A 17,659-nucleotide genomic window follows, 5' to 3' on the forward strand; every position below is an offset into this window, starting at 1 on the left:
TTCCAAAATACAATAATGAATGTTATTAACAGCATATGACAAAATACAGCTTAATTCAGTACAAAATTACATTCAGCCATTCACTATAGCTTGCAGAAAAGTAATAGCATCCAAACCATTACTAATAACAAATTATGAACACAACAGAAGTCACAAACCTACCCTTTCCCGGAATTGGGAAAGTTCTGGTGTGATTTTGGGAAGAGTAACTAATGTAAATGATTGAAAAATTCTTTTATTATTTGGAACATTTTATTTGTCATTCCAGAAACTATAACAAATCTGTCTGAGAAATTTACTCAGGAGTTGAGAAAACTGTGCAGTTTATATTTATTCCCACACATTTATTATATATAAGATCCATTTTATTTACAATAACATAAGAAATACCAAAAATATAAAATAATATATTCAAACAGGTATTTACACACTATACATTTATTACCATGGCACAACCACAAAGTTTTCAATCACAGTACACCACATTATTGTAAATATTTCATACTCTGTTCCAAGAGATCAATAGAATATCAGTATCACCTCTCTAAAAGAAACATTTATCAATGTTCTTCTTGACTAGTGGACTCATATTAATCCACATTGCGTTTGGAAGCCATCCTATAAGAATTCAGTCTCTTGGAAAGAAAGAATTTACGACACAGATATCTAAGGCAAGTGGAGCAATGGGGAAGCAGACAATGGAGGAGGAAATTATTGATCATAGGTCTCCCAACAGCTATAACAGACCTATAACGTATCTGCAGATTGCAGATATAGAAACCAAATTCAGAATTAAAAACACAGATTTCTAAATTAATGGCCCCAAAAAATAAATACCACTGCCAAATTGTGATGCGAAATAATGTAATTGCTGTTTCTAAAATAAATTCTTCAATAATACAAAAAGTTTTAAAAGATACAACAGTGCTGATGATGTATTGTTTCTATCACATTAAAATTATTTGCAGTTAGTAAAGATCATTCTCTACTAGTGGCAATATATGTTTGAAACAATTGCAAATATGAATTAATCTTTGAACACATTACAGTTCTGAAAATTAGTCCAAAAACTATGTTCCGCTACTAATGAAGAAAATCTTCTCTCAAATGAATATGAAATATTTTTTTATAAAAAAATTCAATATGAAATAAAAATTAGAAAAAAGGGAATGTCACCTATAATCTGCAAAGGAGAGAAGAAAATAAGAATAAATTATTTGTAGATTAGAGTGTCATTAAAAGAAAGTTTGCTATGATATGCTAAAGCACGGCTAAAGTGCACTCACAGCCTGCAGTACTTGCCAAGTCTGTATGAAAAAAAAAGACCATGAGCAAGGCACATGGGAATCAAAATTGAAGCATATGACGAAAACAGGGTAGGAGAAGAAAATGACGAATGAAGAAGCAAGGAAATATATAATGTGAATGAACACATGGGGACAGATTGGAAATAAGGGGAATTCAAGATCGCCAAGAGATAAGGAGGAAAAGAACAAGTAGAATCAAGATGATGAGAATCATAATGGTCATGCATCAGATTAGTGTATTGATCATGCAATGAGAAAAGGATGAAAGGCAGGACAATTTTAATATCCTATAAATTGTATGGGGACAGAAGAGGGTAGTAGGCATGATGTAATTGTACCAAGACTACCCCAGCAATCACCAGAAGTAATGGAAACCACACAAAACCTATATCTTAATGAGCATATCAACCACACTCCTCCAAAATGTTAGTGCAGGATCTTAAGCACTTCTCGCAGAGAAAACAAACTGTGTATAGTAACTTTGAAAGAGAAAAAGGCCTGCTATAACTGGAGAAAAGTTCTGTCTCATGACTTCACCATTAAAATACAGTCAATACTGTATAATGGTTCCAGGATTGTTCAAGACAAGGTATAAACTTTTGTGAGCTGATATACTGAAAGTCAGTTACAGTTAACCTTTTATTTTTATGATAGAGAAAAACAAACTGTTAAAAATAGTGTATTGAAATACAAGTGAAATCCCAATAATAATATTTCTCAATAAAACAACTGTAACTGAAAACAAGAAAACTCAAACATTAAGACAGATGAGTATGCAATAATTCATATTCAGAAAGGAATTATGCCAATATGGAACACAGCATTTGTGAACAAACTCTCAAAAGTCAAATATAACAACAGTTATCCATTTATAGAAAAGAGGCATCCACTGCCACCACAACATATACCTGCAGTGCATATTTTAGTGAATATGGCTACCGAAAAATTCAGCTCTCTTGCTCTACTTCTTTCTCTTCTTAGTGGCGTCATGCTCTTGTATCTTTCCAAAAACTCAACACCTCCAGCAAAGAGCCATTGTCTACTACACATAGGCTAATAAGTCAGTTCCTCAAAAATACACAAATGTTAATAACTCAAATTTTCACATCATAAATGAGGCAGCATTTCAGTATTAACAAACAACAACTAATGAAGAATCTCTGTCTTGTAATCAATCTCATTGAGGGTTGAGGACTTGGAACAGCTGTCTTTTTATTATTGCAATTCATATAAAAATACTTCATTTTTCACATTATAAGTTAGTCAAAGCATATCACAGTATCAGTTTTATTAATAGGTGGACTACTTAACTGAACAATATGTACATAAGTACAGTCTGCCTGCTTTATAGGATGATGGCGAAGAGAGTGCAGATAATAAGAAAATACACAATAGAAGCAAATGTGAACATGAAAAGATGAGGTTTTAATAAATCAGTATTTTATATTTAAGTGAAAATAATGACACAGGGTAAGATGTAATATGGACTGTATCTAAGCAGTAAGAAACTTTTAATTTATGGATGACAATGAAAAATAGCAAACTAATAATGAATGAATGATTAAAGATGATCACTTACTGTATCAATGCTAAGCAGAAGACACTCAGACTTTTATCTCAGATTTGACAGTATGTTCTGAAGCTTTCACTGATCCTGTTGTTTGTATTCTGTTCACAATCCTTCAGCATTGTATAAATGTGGAAACAATTAGATGATGTGAAATAGTGGTTCAATGACATGACTGGTAAGTTTACAAGTAAATAAATTCAAAAAAATCAAAACAACAAAAAAAGAAAACTGAAAATATTTAAAATAAGAAAGTAGTGACAGGAAGGAGCTAGTGAGTAAAATATACAAATAAAGACTTCGTTATTTTACTTACAACATACACTGGTGCCAGATGAAAGTGAGCAACATTTCTCTATCACTACGTAACATAGTGAATCGTATGGCACTGTGCAGATAAACTGATAAGCCATTTGTGCTACATTTTTAAGTTAACATAAAACCAGTGAATGATTTACTATCAGCAAGTAAAATGAAGCATCCATTATTAACATGATCATAAGATTTTTAAAACTTTATTTGTATCTTAAAAAGGTTGTTATGCTTTGGTTCATACTTCAACTCACAAAACCTAACTCCTTTTGAATCTTTTTCCAAAGTTTTGTTGACTGCATAAAAGTGTAAAGAAACAGAATGTGAGAAATGATGAACAGGATGGCCAATGTATCAATCAAGTCAGAAATACTGAGACAAGATGCAAATGCAGACCACTTCCTATAAGGTTGAGAACTACCTTAATGTGGAATTGATTCAGCTGACTGTGGTGCCAAAAGTCATACTGTAAATTCATACAGTTGGAAATAAAGAATGAACAATTTTGGAGTGGCAATTTTCCTGTAATTGCCTCTCACATCTGTTCACATACAAAATATTTAATCATTTTTGATGCCAGGTTCACACTCAGACATGTCATAATTCCAAGAAATTCGTTATCAGTTCCAGACGTTCATTCCATTCTCAATTTGTGAACAATTCTACTCATTTCTTTTTTTATTAATTTTTTGCAATTATGAATAAAAGTACAAAATTAAAAACATTGGAACAAGGGCAAACAAATAACTAACCACAGGATGCCTAATTTACACCATTTGCATGATATGCTTTGTACTGAAAGTCATTCAACTTCAGACTTAAATAATCAATATGTACGAGTCTTCAAGATGGTATATTGTGGTAACTTACAGCCTGTAGTTTTTGTCCAGTATGAATTTTTTTTCCAGAGACTGGTTATGTTAAGACTTTCTTTGGGTATTCTGGCTCAGACTAGGGAGTGTCCAACACTAATAACAATATAAATTGTCTTAGTAGATATTATATACACAGTATTGAATATTAAAAGTCAAATATAAAAATTACACTATACAGGATAATTGACATATTAAAAAAGTAGAAAGTGTGCAGCACATGACAGCAACATGATAAGAACCAGTGACTGATCTTGAGTGTCCAAGACTGAAGTCCAGTCTACAAAAGTTAGCAAGAAAAATTGGGAAACAACTGAAGTATTTAATAGTTTCCGGGGTCCAATGAAATAAAACATTTGATTTCTTTCATGACATCATCTGATATCTCTAGCTCTCTAAGTCACTGCAAGACTTATTTTTCTCCTCTAATATCTAGACTTCTGCTCTGTTTCTATTTTTATGGTTCCGGTAAACGTATTCATTGCTTCTCTATTGCAATTTTTCCTTTATCTCAGTTTTCATGGCAGTTCTGTCATGACTTCCATTTGTAGTAAGTACAGTCTTTCTATTTTATTACAAAGTTTGTGACACTAAAATACTGCCTTTTTTATGATTCCATGACCAAGAATCTATCAGCAGCCACCACAACAACCAACGCATTAACAGATTTGTAAATATTTAGAAAGATTAAAAGTTTGATTGCAATTTATATTATTCTCCTGCTACTCCCTAGGAACTATATTTACTTTGCTTAAGATAAAATACAGAACTCTGTGAATAAAAATCCAAGGTGCTGATAAATCATCACATATTATAGCCTACATAAAGATGTATTGGCAAGTTGAAAAACATTAAGTTACAACATATTGTTGGGAAAAATAGCAGATTCTGAACAAGTAACTCATTTTATGCTTATTATAATTAAAAATGTACACACTTTAAAAATTTTAAACACTTGGATGGAATGTATGAAGCATGTTCTTTGTACAAAACAGTTACAGTATATACAGCCCAGTGACCAATACAGGTCCAAATTAAATGTAGCAAAAATATTTACAGTGCATTTATGAGGAAAACTGGGTAACAATATCAGCAAAGCACCATATTTAAATGATTAATCAAGTTTGTAAAGAATCACTCTGCAGCATTGTTGACTTGATTTAAGCACATAAAAATAGAAGTGAAACATCGTTGAAATGGACTATTGCCAATGCAAACCTTTACATGCAGATGAATTTCTGCAGTAACACTACCGTACAATTTGTGTTTGATTTTTATTCATAGGCAGTAAATTTTACTATGGTTTACAAATATACTGTTTATTTAAGAATGCTAAAATACTGTTATAGTACTAAATGTACCTATAACCTGACACTTGCTCACATTTTAACAAACATACAATGACTGCACAGAAAACAGGAAATGGCAAGACCCTCGCATCATTTGCCATGTCAGTGTGTATCAAAAGTTCAGCATTTGAGTTCCTTGTATTCTTCGTACACAGTTAAGTAAGAAACAAATTTACAAATCCTGTAAGAAGAGATCCCATTAACAGAAAAGGAACTTTTGATAAATCTAACATGGCAAACCTCTTCTAAAACTGGGGGCAATATGTAACTATGTTTAGTCTTTAATTTCACAAATTACTAAAACCCTACTATAATCGTTTACTGTTTCGGTCTGGATAAACAATACAAATATTACCTTCCAAGCCATAATTAGACTCCAAGATAGTTTTGACAGAGTTTTGATACTACACAGTTAAAAGCTAAATCCACAATGGAATTTTAAAAATACTGAATATAGGACTGTACAGTAATATGTCTGGAGTCAAAAAATGAAGAATAATTTGGAGTGGACATATGCACTCTACAAAGTATGAGGTTGTACTATTCATAGCAGTGTTGAGACAAAAGTGTGTCTTATCAGACTGCCAGTACTAAACAGCACATAAATTTTCTACAACCATGAAAACATGATAATTGTAGCCACAATGCACCCACAAAAAAGGCTGTGGAACTGTTGCATTCCACTGTGTGATGCAGACAACTAGAGAATGTTCCACTTACCTCTTTGGTAAATATTTTGTTAAAATAGCACCTTACATTGTTTGCATACAACATGGTTGTAACTTTTGTGCTTCTCTTTAAAATACAAAATTCACATGCAACATAGGCAAGACATACTTCAACACAAGTTGTGCAGATTTTTAGGGCAAGTTTCATACTTCTACACAAATTGTGTAGCTTTTTAGAGGCAAGTTGTACAGAAGTTATGTACTCAAATGAGCAAACAATCAGTCTCAATACACAGAATACTGGGCAAATGGTGAATGGTTTATCATACAGACGCAGCTTCAGTTACTGTGAAATGGAAACAGGCTGCAATAACAGCTCCGACTGAAAACACATTCCTTCCTGAATGCTGTAACCATGGAAATACGTACAGGAAGACCTAAGGCAGAATAGCAGTAACCTGTCTAGCCTCATCAACGTGACATAATGTTTGCCAGTGATGGCATAAGCTCTGCTTGCACAGGACCATAATCTACAAGTTCACCATCCACCGTCAGGTGTCCACGAGTAGACTCAGGCTCAAGGCGGAATGCTGTCACTGGAATCATTTCTGCCCGAGGACAGGACAAGTGACTTCCTGATGAAAGACCAAGCAAGAACTGCAACAAAAACTGGAATTTAGCAACATGAAATAGTTTTGGAACAGAACATATCATCAATCATCACAGAATACACTCTTTCATATAACTATATCTATGTGCACCACAAGCCATCAAATGGAGTGTGGCAGAACACACAATGTACCAAAACTGTTGTCCCCTTTCTATACAATTTCCTAGAACAACAACTGCTGATACCCATCAGCACCAACCCCAATCTCTAATTTTAGCAGTGTGGACATTACACAAGTCATATGTTGCAAGAAGCAACATATTAGACTTCCGTCACTCATTGTTTTGAGAACAAGGCATTCCACATTGCACAAAATAAAGAATTTCTTGAAGCATCTCCCATTGTCATTTGTTCTAGTTTTCTGTGAAGCTATCACAAAACCACACAGTTCTTCTTTGAAACTTACCTACCTTCTCCATTAATTCAATTCATTTGGTGTTCTTAGTGGTTGTCATTGATTTCAGAGACTGAATGACAAACTCATAACACAACATTATGTGGTCTTGTCTATTTACTTGCACACCTTATATTTATTTATGTTAAGGGGCTAGCTGCCAGTCTTTGCATCAAGTACTTATCATTTGAAAGTGTTTATACACTTTGTAACAGTTTTTAATGGTGGACCTCCATGTGCACATCTGTCATCTTTAAACAAACTGAGAGCTAAATGTGTTATCTGTCAAGTTATTTGTACATATTGTTAGCCGTAATAGTTCCTTCTCACTGATGTACACAAGCACCCATGTGTATCCCCCCCCCCCCACACACACACACACACACACACACAGAGAGAGAGAGAGAGAGAGAGAGAGAGAGAGAGAGAGAGAGAGAGAGAGTAGAAAAGGCAAAACAATTAAATTACAATGGGAAATAAAGGCACAAATTATCCAGTACTATGCACATATTTTAATGAAAACAAACTAAAATTAAACACAAATAAATCCGCCTATATTGAATTTGATAGGCAAAAATCTCATGGAAATTTTAATGGGTGATGACTACATTAAAAAAGAATATTTGACCAAATTTTCTGGCCTGACACTTGATGCAGAGTTAAACTGGTCTAATCATGTAAACGACATTTGCAAAAAGCTATCAACTAGCATATATGCCCTAAGAAAACTGACACCTTTTTGTAACATTACCACTCTGGGGCAAATATATTTTGCAATATTTTAATCCCACCTAAGCTATGGGATAGAGGTATGGGGATCCAGCAGTCAAGGTAATATGAAAAGTGTACTTATCCTACAAAAGAAGGCACTTAGAATTATGGGAAATAAATGTGCCAGGGAGTCCTGCAGAAATTTGTTTAAAGAATTTAAAATACTAACTGTTCATAACCTGTATGTACTTACCGACAGAGACCCTACAACATACCTCATAGACCAACACTCTATGAAAAAAGCCCTTACTATGCAGCCATAAAACTACTGAATTGCTTCCATCCTAATAACTCCAAATTGCCCATTACAGAACTAAAAAAGAAATTAAAATTATGGCTCCTAGACAATCCTATGTATTCAAAACATGAGTTTCTAGATTTAGTACACTTGTATGATGAAAGCCCATCTATCTAGAAATATTTGAATCTCAGATCTTACACCGTGCAATAGTAAATTGTTTTCATGTATTGTCCATATATGTAACATTGTTCTCTCAACTAAATTTAGAAAAAGTTGTACAGATAATAATGCCAATAATGCCAGGCAATAATATGTAACTCTAATAAGTAAGGCTCTGACTTACCCAGAAAACTGGAACATTTTTTTTTAATCAATAGATGTTGGATCAACATAAATAAATACATATCAAACTGTCTAGAAAAGTAAATAATATGAAAATTAAGCTCATTGTTTTTCCAACTACATAACAGGTGACATTATTATCTTGGATAATGTATGCTGAAGTATAATATTTTCTTTCAAGATAGCATAATTAGCTAAACTTACATGACCATAATTAAGGCCAACAATGTGAAAAAGTGTTTCATATATTTTTATCAAAACCTTACTTGTAACAACTGTGTACGTGTTATTCCCGCACGAATAATTAACAGCCAGATAATACCATCATCTAGTTTAGAACTGGGTGCAAAGAGGCAGTCGGAGCCAAGGTGTGTCTGGTATGATGCATGCACCAAGACAAAATCACCTGCATGGAGAAGAAATAAATTTATTAGCTTGTGGAGAACAAAACAACAATATTGAAAGGTACTTGAATAATTCTGCATGCATTTCTATGACAGTGTTTATTATAATTACTTACTAATAATAATATTAATTCCAAAAATTCTTTGAATTTGTGCAAAAGTATTCAAATTAAACTGATTTATGTATTCTCAATATAATACATCACGATTGCAAAATGCTGCCACAATTTATTTGCATAAGAAGGGAAAAAAGTAATAGATGTCAACTTTGGAGGTTGTGTTTTAGAAAAGTGTAGGAATGCACGAGGCAGTACTGACTCATTGATGTATTTTAGAAGATAGGCCAAAGAAAAGCAAATCTTCAGATTTAAAGACAGGTTTTGACATTGTTGACTGAAGTACAGAGATAAAATACACCAAGCAAAAGATTGTCTGAAACATGTGCAGGAACTTGACTGCAGTTATAAGATTCGATGGACATGAAATGGAAGCAGTAGTTGAAAAGGAAGTGAAACAGGGCTCTACCCTATCCCCAATTTTATTCAATCTGTACACTGAGCAAGTATTAAAAGAAACAAATGAGAAACTTGGAAAAGGAATTAAAGTTCAGGAAGAAAAAAAAAAAGTTTGAGGTTGACACTGTTATCCTGTCATTCGTGCTGAAGTACTTAGAAGAGCAGTTGAAAGGAATGGTCAGTGTCTTGAAAAGAGAATCACTATTTTATTATTTCATTATGTACATACATAAATCACTGATTTAATGCACACGAGACTTTTAAATATAAGTAATATAATTTTGAGATATAAAAAGTCAAAAAACTTAAATTAATTTTAATGTACAATGATCTTCACAAGGATATTACATTACTCTACACAAATAAAAACAATAAACACTTTCGAACAGGCCTTGAAGACCCAATAGCTTTATCATAATTCAAAAATTCTGTGACAATAAAAATACTGGCATTTAATTTTCTTCTCAGCAAAGCTAGATATTTACTGTGAAAGTTTTCACTTTTAATTCATTATAAATTGGCATAGCCATCTACTGAATGGTCTAGCAATAAATTTTTAATCTATGAGATGGTAACATGAAATTTTCTTTGTTTCTAGTTTCCTACACATATAGAAAATTCTAAAAACTGTAGAGCCAGACCAACACTTGACACAGTAAGTGTGTTCAAATGGATGTAGGCTGCAGTAGTTATTTGGAGATGAAGAGGTTTGCACAGGATAGACTGGTGTGTGGAGAGCTGCATCAAACCAGTCTTTCGACTAAGACAAGAACGAGATGAATCGTATAGAGGAGTCAGTACAAGAAGTATGATTAACTGAGGTGTTTAATCTGACACAGATTTTTAAAACAAGGCAAGGAAGATTGGTTTCACATCCCATTGACAATGGTGTCATGAGGGACAGGGCATAAGCTCAGACTGGGGTAAGAAAACCATACATGTTCTTCAGAAGAACCACAACAGTATTTTCCTTTATAATTTCAGAAACCACAGAATATCTGAAAATAGGCCAGTTGGGAATGAGAACTGCCTCCAAACTCTGTAATGCGAATTCGATGTGCTAAGCACTGTTCCACCACACTTGGTGATTTCAGGAAGGCAGAGTTAAAAGAAAAAGAGTGGCTTGAAACAAAACTATTAATTTTGGCTGTCCTGTGTGTCTTTACGATAAATGACAAAGAACAAACTCCTTCTAATAATTTCCGGGTATGCAGCCAGATCCCGTCGACATTCTGCCACGATATTTCAGCCCAGAGATGTCTGGCCATTATCAGGTGAATACACAACTACTGAAGAGCCCAGGTGCAGTTGCGGTATTTATGCCGAATCTCACGCATGCGAAATATACTAGCATCCTACAGCGCATGCGTCAGGTGTTGACACGCGCGGCATAGCCGAGTTGTACGTGCTGCCCTCGGGGTGAAAATAAAAGATCATCTAGTCACTGAGTATTGAATGACGCTGTCGATTCCTCTGTGATTGTATAATTTTAATAACAGGACTCCAATTTTTATCCGGCTGAAAGCCGTTGTCACGATTTATAAGATTATCGGCAAGACGTATTTCCACTGATTCTTTGACTATGGAATCCCAAAATGGAACAAAAATTTTAGCTCCGGTTTCTGGGGTTTCTGGGCTCTTCAGTAGTTGTGTACTCACCTGATGATGGCCAGACATCTCTGGGCCGAAATATCGTGGCAGAATGTCGAAGGGATCCGGCTGCATACCCGGAAATTATTAAAGAAGAAATACGCTGGGAAAATTTCAGAAGTCACATCAAAGAACAAACTGTTTAATCAAATGTATTTATTTACTTTGCTGACTTTAATTACCAAAAATCAAAACTACACAAGTTTAAACTATCCATAACTGACACAGCCAGATATTTATAAAAACCTCTGTAGATATCAATACTGGAATGAACAGAGTGTACTGAAGGTGTTGAGCAATGGGTAAGCACAAAGACATTTATCATTCACATAGTGAGACATATGCAAAGAAAACTTTACCTCCACATGGAAAAGTGGCAATTATGAGTAATTCTTGTGAGTATGATTCAGGGATAGAAAATAAAATTAGGAATGCAACCAAAAATAATGAAAAATGGAATCAGTAATTTTGATAATCTTTTTAATACACGTTTGAATGAAACTGGTGGATAAAAGTTAAGTCCAGTCCAAATATTTTCAGCCAACTGAACACACGCTACCAGATTACTTTGGTTTCAGTGGCTGCTACAATAACTAATTTAAGAAATTGTGAATGTCCAATACGAAACTTCAAACAGACTACTTTTTTCTTTTCTTTTTCTTTTCTTTTTTTTTTTTTTTTTAATATCATGTTCATCATGCACATACCCTCAATAGTCTTCCAATGTGATGGCACTGGCTGTGTAAGGGCTGGTAAACGTGAAGGTGGTCCATATACAACATGCGGGCTACCGTCACCTGCTATTGTCACATCCACAGATCGGTAACTTGAGTCTGCAGTTGAAAAGTATGCACTGTAGCGTGAATTTGCTGAGTAATAGCTGTCTAGACGTGGCCTCATTGTTGATCCTGGACTGTCCAGGTCACTCATGCCCTAATGTTTGACACAAAAAAGATATGCAATGTTAATTGTTTTGTAAATATTAACCATAATTAGGAGCAGTGGACAGAAACACACTATGTTAACTATCCAATCAAAGCAAATTAAAAATAAAAAGTAGAAAATCCCTCACTGTTATTTCCTAAATGCTAACAATGCAGTTTGTGACAAATGAAACACACCAGTGGATCTGAAATAAAAGTAGAGTATTAGTCACTTATTACATGGAGTACGGTAAGTTTTGTTTGTATGTGTGGGGCTTTTGGTTTATGTGGGTGGACTCTACGCCATTGTGGCAAGTGAACTTGTGGCTGAATGCCAAATGAGGTAATGTATTTGCCTGAATTATAAAAGTAGCCCAATTGCTAAGCAGAGAAGAATATGAGAAAATAAGAAGAAAAGCACAAGTTTGTATAAATAATTCTGTATTCATAATGTTGGAGTGATGGAGATTAGTGTGTTGAGTGAAATAATGTCATTGTGATGTTCACAAAAGTAAGGTGGATTAGAAAAAACACAAATGTAGCACAACAAAAAGTATGTTTAAAAATGACGAAAACCTTTTTTGTGTTATTTTCATGTCACTTTTTTGAAATATTAAAAAAAATGCAGATTCAGGGCAAGGAAAGGATGGTTCAAAAAAGACAAAAGTTTTTACCCTCAACCTTCACTAACAACAAAGAAAAAGGCAGAAAATTTCATAACACGTAAACTGGAGGCAAAAATACCAAACGCCACAGAAGAAAAACATGTCTGGTGGAATATGCTTTTCAATTGGTGGTAGCTAAGATGAAAAAACCATTAACATATAACAGCTGCAGTGGCAGATGGCCATGCAAACAAACATACAAATCTGAAACATTTTCAAGGACAAGGCAATCAGTGAATCACTGGCTTGTGTGCAGGTTTGAGTATTTAGTTCAGGACATCAGGAGTTTTAAAATGAACAATAAAGAGAGCATCAGTACTTACTGAAAAATTGATCCAAAGGACTGCTGCAACAATTTTGTAATTATAATTGAGTTTTGATATCTAGTAATTACTCAAAGAGACCTGCATATCATCTTGAATGTTACTCTCCAACTATGTCCTTTGTCCTTGCTGATGATACTAGCAGAAAAGCAGAAAACTTCCTGAGGTGTTATAATAATGAATGAGATGTTTTCTTTGACAACATTGTCACTGACTTTAAAACATAGGCTCTGCACTCAATTACTGACACACAACAGCATTCCATGTATTGGAGCAACTAATTGTTGCCAGAAAAGACTAAGTTGGATAATTTCTGTAACTTGGAAGAGCTCACACATAGTGTTACAGACTCAGCAAGGAGATTATGCCTTACAGCATAACCATGAGTGCACATGTACATTGCAAAATGCTGAAAAATGCATTTCCAGTTCATGGTAATGATTTCCAGCTGAAAGTAATTTTCTTATCTTCACTACAGTTCTCATCTGAGCAGTAGTGATTTTCTTTTCTGCGCCTCCAATCATACATTGCATGATCATGCTTTCAAAGCTATGACCAAGAGAAAAACAATTGTCTCCAGCTGGATACCATCATAGATGTCAAATTTTTACAATAAAGACAGAAAACACTGGCCACAAAGACAATGCAATCAAAATAAAATTGTGTAGTTGTATGTAAAGCCAACAACATTGTCAAAGCTTTTTTCCCCTTCATCAGAATTTCCTTTCATGATGATACTCATAATTTTGGCTGTAACTCCCAAAACATGAGACATTAATTTGAAACAATGATTTATACGAAATAAAACAGAGTTCCTTAACATCACATTTGGCTTCTCTTTTGCCATGGATGAAGACCTAGATGGGATGTACACCATCTATCATAACACTCAATCTCTTGAGTGGAATCACATTAAGTGGAAATGTGACTTAATAACTGTTTTATCAATAACAAAGATTGGTCTGAATGCTGGAATCTTCAGCGGCTGATATTCATTTCCAAGTGTTGTCTCTCTCCTGCAGTTTCAAATGGTTGGTGGCTTAGGAGATACCCTCATATGCCAACATCCACAATTTTTGGGTCTTAACGTTCCACTTTCTGTTATCTGAGATATTGTTTAAATAGATCAACTTCATATAATGCTTCAAACATTTTGTTAGATAATCCTAAGAATGTGGATTTTTATGTCCATTTTCTTCAAGGTCAGCTGAAGGGCAGTTCTGTTCAGGGTGTGGCTACCCGGGCAAGAGCGCTCTAGTTCACTTGCTGCCTGGGGAGTGAGCACTAGCAGTAAAATGGGGTGGTCTGATGTCATTACATAGCACTGAGGAAGTGCAACCAATGCGCTACCTTCGAAGGAATGACCACAGTTACGTTTGGCGTAGCCTTACAGATGAAAATAATTATATATTTATGGCACAGCATGCCAAGTGGAGAGCAGCAGTTTTACAATATGAAAAGTAGCGTGATGGCTGGGTTAGAAAATTCAAAATGATGGAAAATGATGGTCAGACAGATGAACATCAATTTAGAACATGTCAGAGCCAGATTGCTATATATTAATGGTATATAATGATATCTGAATATGCCTAATTAATTTCAAAGCTCTGAACAAAATGAAAAAAATTGCAATATCTTCGGTGTAAAGGCTTATGGAGACTTACAAAAGTGAAGAGCAAGAAGGGAGAAGCAAAAATTAAAGAAAGCACTATTACGTGATGTGACTAAAGAAAGTATTTATCATGTTTCCACTATGGAAATATATTTTCATTTTAAGGAGGGATCTCAACAAATGAATCTGCAGTTGAAGCAAGTTACCTTATTGCTTTCCAGTTTGCACAGCATTGTGCAGTTTCACTGATTTTCAGTTGATGTTGACAATACTGAAACTGAGCTACAGTTAGAACTTTTAGACCTAAGTGTGACAGTTGTGTTATAAGTTTCATTACAAAACTAATCTCACAGTGTTTTATTTCCTCATCATAAACTTCCATGACTTAACAAACCTGCAGCAATGATTATGTCATTGTTTTGGTCTGCATACTTGTGCAAACAACTTTTTTCCGTGACAAAAAGAATGAAACCTTACCCACAAAACTCACTGACAGACTTTTAAGTTAAAAGCTTGTCTTTGAATTAGCAGTGATACTTTAGTTAAAAGCAAAATAAGAAATTTCTTTGCTTCTATGTGTAACGTATAAAGAAAATGGTAATGAAATCAAGTCTGTCAGTTTACATTTTGTCCTAAAATGTCATTCCTTATTGGGCTCTATCGGTCTTAAGAAATCTGATGTTCTGTACTTTGCTGACCCAAGTTCTTCACTTCTTCAAAATATTAAAAAGAGATGTTTCATTTGATTGGCATTTCTAATCAATATAACAATCATAAAAATAAATTTGCCACAAAATGCATTAATGAGTGGCCATGAAGTGGTACATTTATGAATAACATAACATTATTGGCTGCAGAATTAAGACTCATTGTGAAGAGTGAAGCTACCTTGTTCTGATACCTCCCTCTCCTACCTTAAGGCCCGTCCACACGCAACGATCTGTCTGCGCACATCACATCTGCGCAGACAGATCGTTGCGTGTTGACAGAAGATTTGCACCAATCTCAGGTGTGTGCAAACCTGGAAGTTGGAGTTGGAGGTTTGAGCGAAACCTCTCAAATCTGTGGGTTCAAACCACATCTCCGCAGACAAGTTGGAGTGTGTGGACAGGAGATCGCCGCAAATCTGGCGCGAAACAGCTGTTTGCTCAGTCTAGTGTTTGTATTTGTGCGCACAGGGCATTAAAATGGCTGATACTCGTCAGTGTTCTCGAGAGTTTGTAAGTGAATTCATTGAAATATATAGAAACCACCCATGTCTATGGAAGATTAAAGTAAAGAATATAGTGACTGAGACAAAAAGACAGCAGCATACAATGCTCTAATTGAAAAATTGTGGGTATTATTTCACTCAACTCTTGTTTCGATATTGCAGTTGAAAATTCCAAATCCTTGTAGCTCCTTCCTATTGCTAGGAATCTTAATGTTACTGCCAGCCGTTCATGAGGAGAAATTGCCCTTCTCTATACAAGTATTTTTTCTCATAATATGAGGGATTACAAGCTTTAAGAGATAATTATAAGTTTCGACATCCATCCGCAAATAATTTCGCCAGTCGTTAGGTTCGCCCTGCAACTCTCGCAGTAAATTTACGTGAGAAAACTGCTTTCGCTTTAGCAGCCACTGTCCATACCATTTTGACCGCTTTCTCTGTTTCCTGCGGTTGGTCTGAATGTTTTTTGCAACACAAGTTGCGAACACAGACCACGACAGAACTTCCTCCATTTGTATATTTCAAAATAACTGAATTAAATTTTTGACGTTTACGGGGAGCATAGTCGCTTGGCACTGATATTTCTTTTCTACACCGACAGATGGCGGGCGAGTAATAGATTGGGGTTTGTGTCGTGTGAACACACCACATTTGCAGCGATCTTTTGCATGTACAGATATCTGCGCCGATGTCTGCGCAGACAGATCGTTGCATGTGGACCGGGCTTTACCCTCACTCCTCCTTTCCCCACCATATGTTGCTGTGGGCCAACTGGTTTCTCATTGCTGTCATGTGAGCACAACCCAGTGCACATGAGCAGATCGGTGAACAGGCCTGCTCTAGAGGGCCACCTTGAGGTGCTCTGTCAGCACTGAGCTCATAAAAGATGACAATGTTGATTGCCTGAGTGATAACTGACTTCCTTGACATATTGCCCTGTCTGAGTCTGTGGCTAATGTGGTACCTTTTATACTTTTCATTCATGCTTTTATAAGAACAACAATTTCAGTTATCTACTTTTTGCATTTTATGATCACTGTTCAAGCTTTTGATGGTAAAAGCACTCCAGTTTCTCGATATTTTGAAATAGAATCCATGGATGGAGTTTGAGACAATTGCCTGTTACAGCATTAGTTCTCTTACTGTTTTATTTTCTTCCCACTGCAGTTTTCCTATTATTGTCATTTATATCATGCACCTTGACATTAAACATCAGCAACTGAGTATCATCATGTGAGATGCTATTAACTATATGATTTATATCATTTCTATACAAGCTCAATGAATTTATAAACTTTTTTTCAACAGCAATATGCTGTTTCCTATAATTTTAGCTGCAATTTTTATGAGGGGAATTTGATTATATGATGTGGTAAGATGTCCAAGTATATCTGTGGAATAAATATGCTCATGAAAATTTAAACTTAAACCTTGATATTATTTCATACTGTTTAGAAGCAAAAAAAATAATAATGCATCAAACAGTTTTATGAATGGCTCAATAGCTAGAACTTTGTATGTTGTTACTGTTACTACTTATTTTCATGTATTTCCATTTCTACATAAAAGCTTTAAAATGATGATCACTGCAAAATCTAAGAGTATCAATATGTTTTTCTGGAGTGGGAAGGAGCGCCTGGTCCCCGGCACGAATCTGCCCGGCGCACTTGTATCGAGATCTGGTGAGCCAGCCAGTCTGTGGATGGTTTTTAAGCAGTTTTCCATCTGCCTCGGCGAATGCAGGCTTGTTTCCCTTATTCCGCCTCAGCTACGTTCTGTCGGCGATTGCTGCGCAAACAAGTTCTCCACGTACGTGTACATCACCATTACTCTACCACGCAAACATAGGGGTTACACTCAT

General features: G+C 35.1%; 1 protein-coding gene across 1 annotated transcript in view; it reads right to left on the minus strand.

The window, feature by feature from the left end:
* Window positions 1-264: 264 nt before the first annotated feature.
* LOC126175769 (sphingosine kinase 1) overlaps window positions 265-17,659 on the minus strand; it is a 484,010-nt gene continuing 466,615 nt past the window's right edge. The window contains exons 7-9 of the mRNA XM_049922738.1: window positions 11,770-11,995; window positions 8,760-8,899; window positions 265-6,732 (exon numbers count right to left, since the gene is read on the minus strand). Of these exons, the coding sequence (XP_049778695.1) occupies window positions 6,547-6,732; window positions 8,760-8,899; window positions 11,770-11,995 (552 nt within the window). The 3' untranslated portion in view covers window positions 265-6,546. The remainder of the gene's footprint in view (window positions 6,733-8,759; window positions 8,900-11,769; window positions 11,996-17,659) is intronic.

Source organism: Schistocerca cancellata, chromosome 3 (assembly GCF_023864275.1).
Source record: "Schistocerca cancellata isolate TAMUIC-IGC-003103 chromosome 3, iqSchCanc2.1, whole genome shotgun sequence".
In the NCBI taxonomy this organism is placed as follows: Eukaryota; Metazoa; Arthropoda; class Insecta; order Orthoptera; family Acrididae; genus Schistocerca; species Schistocerca cancellata.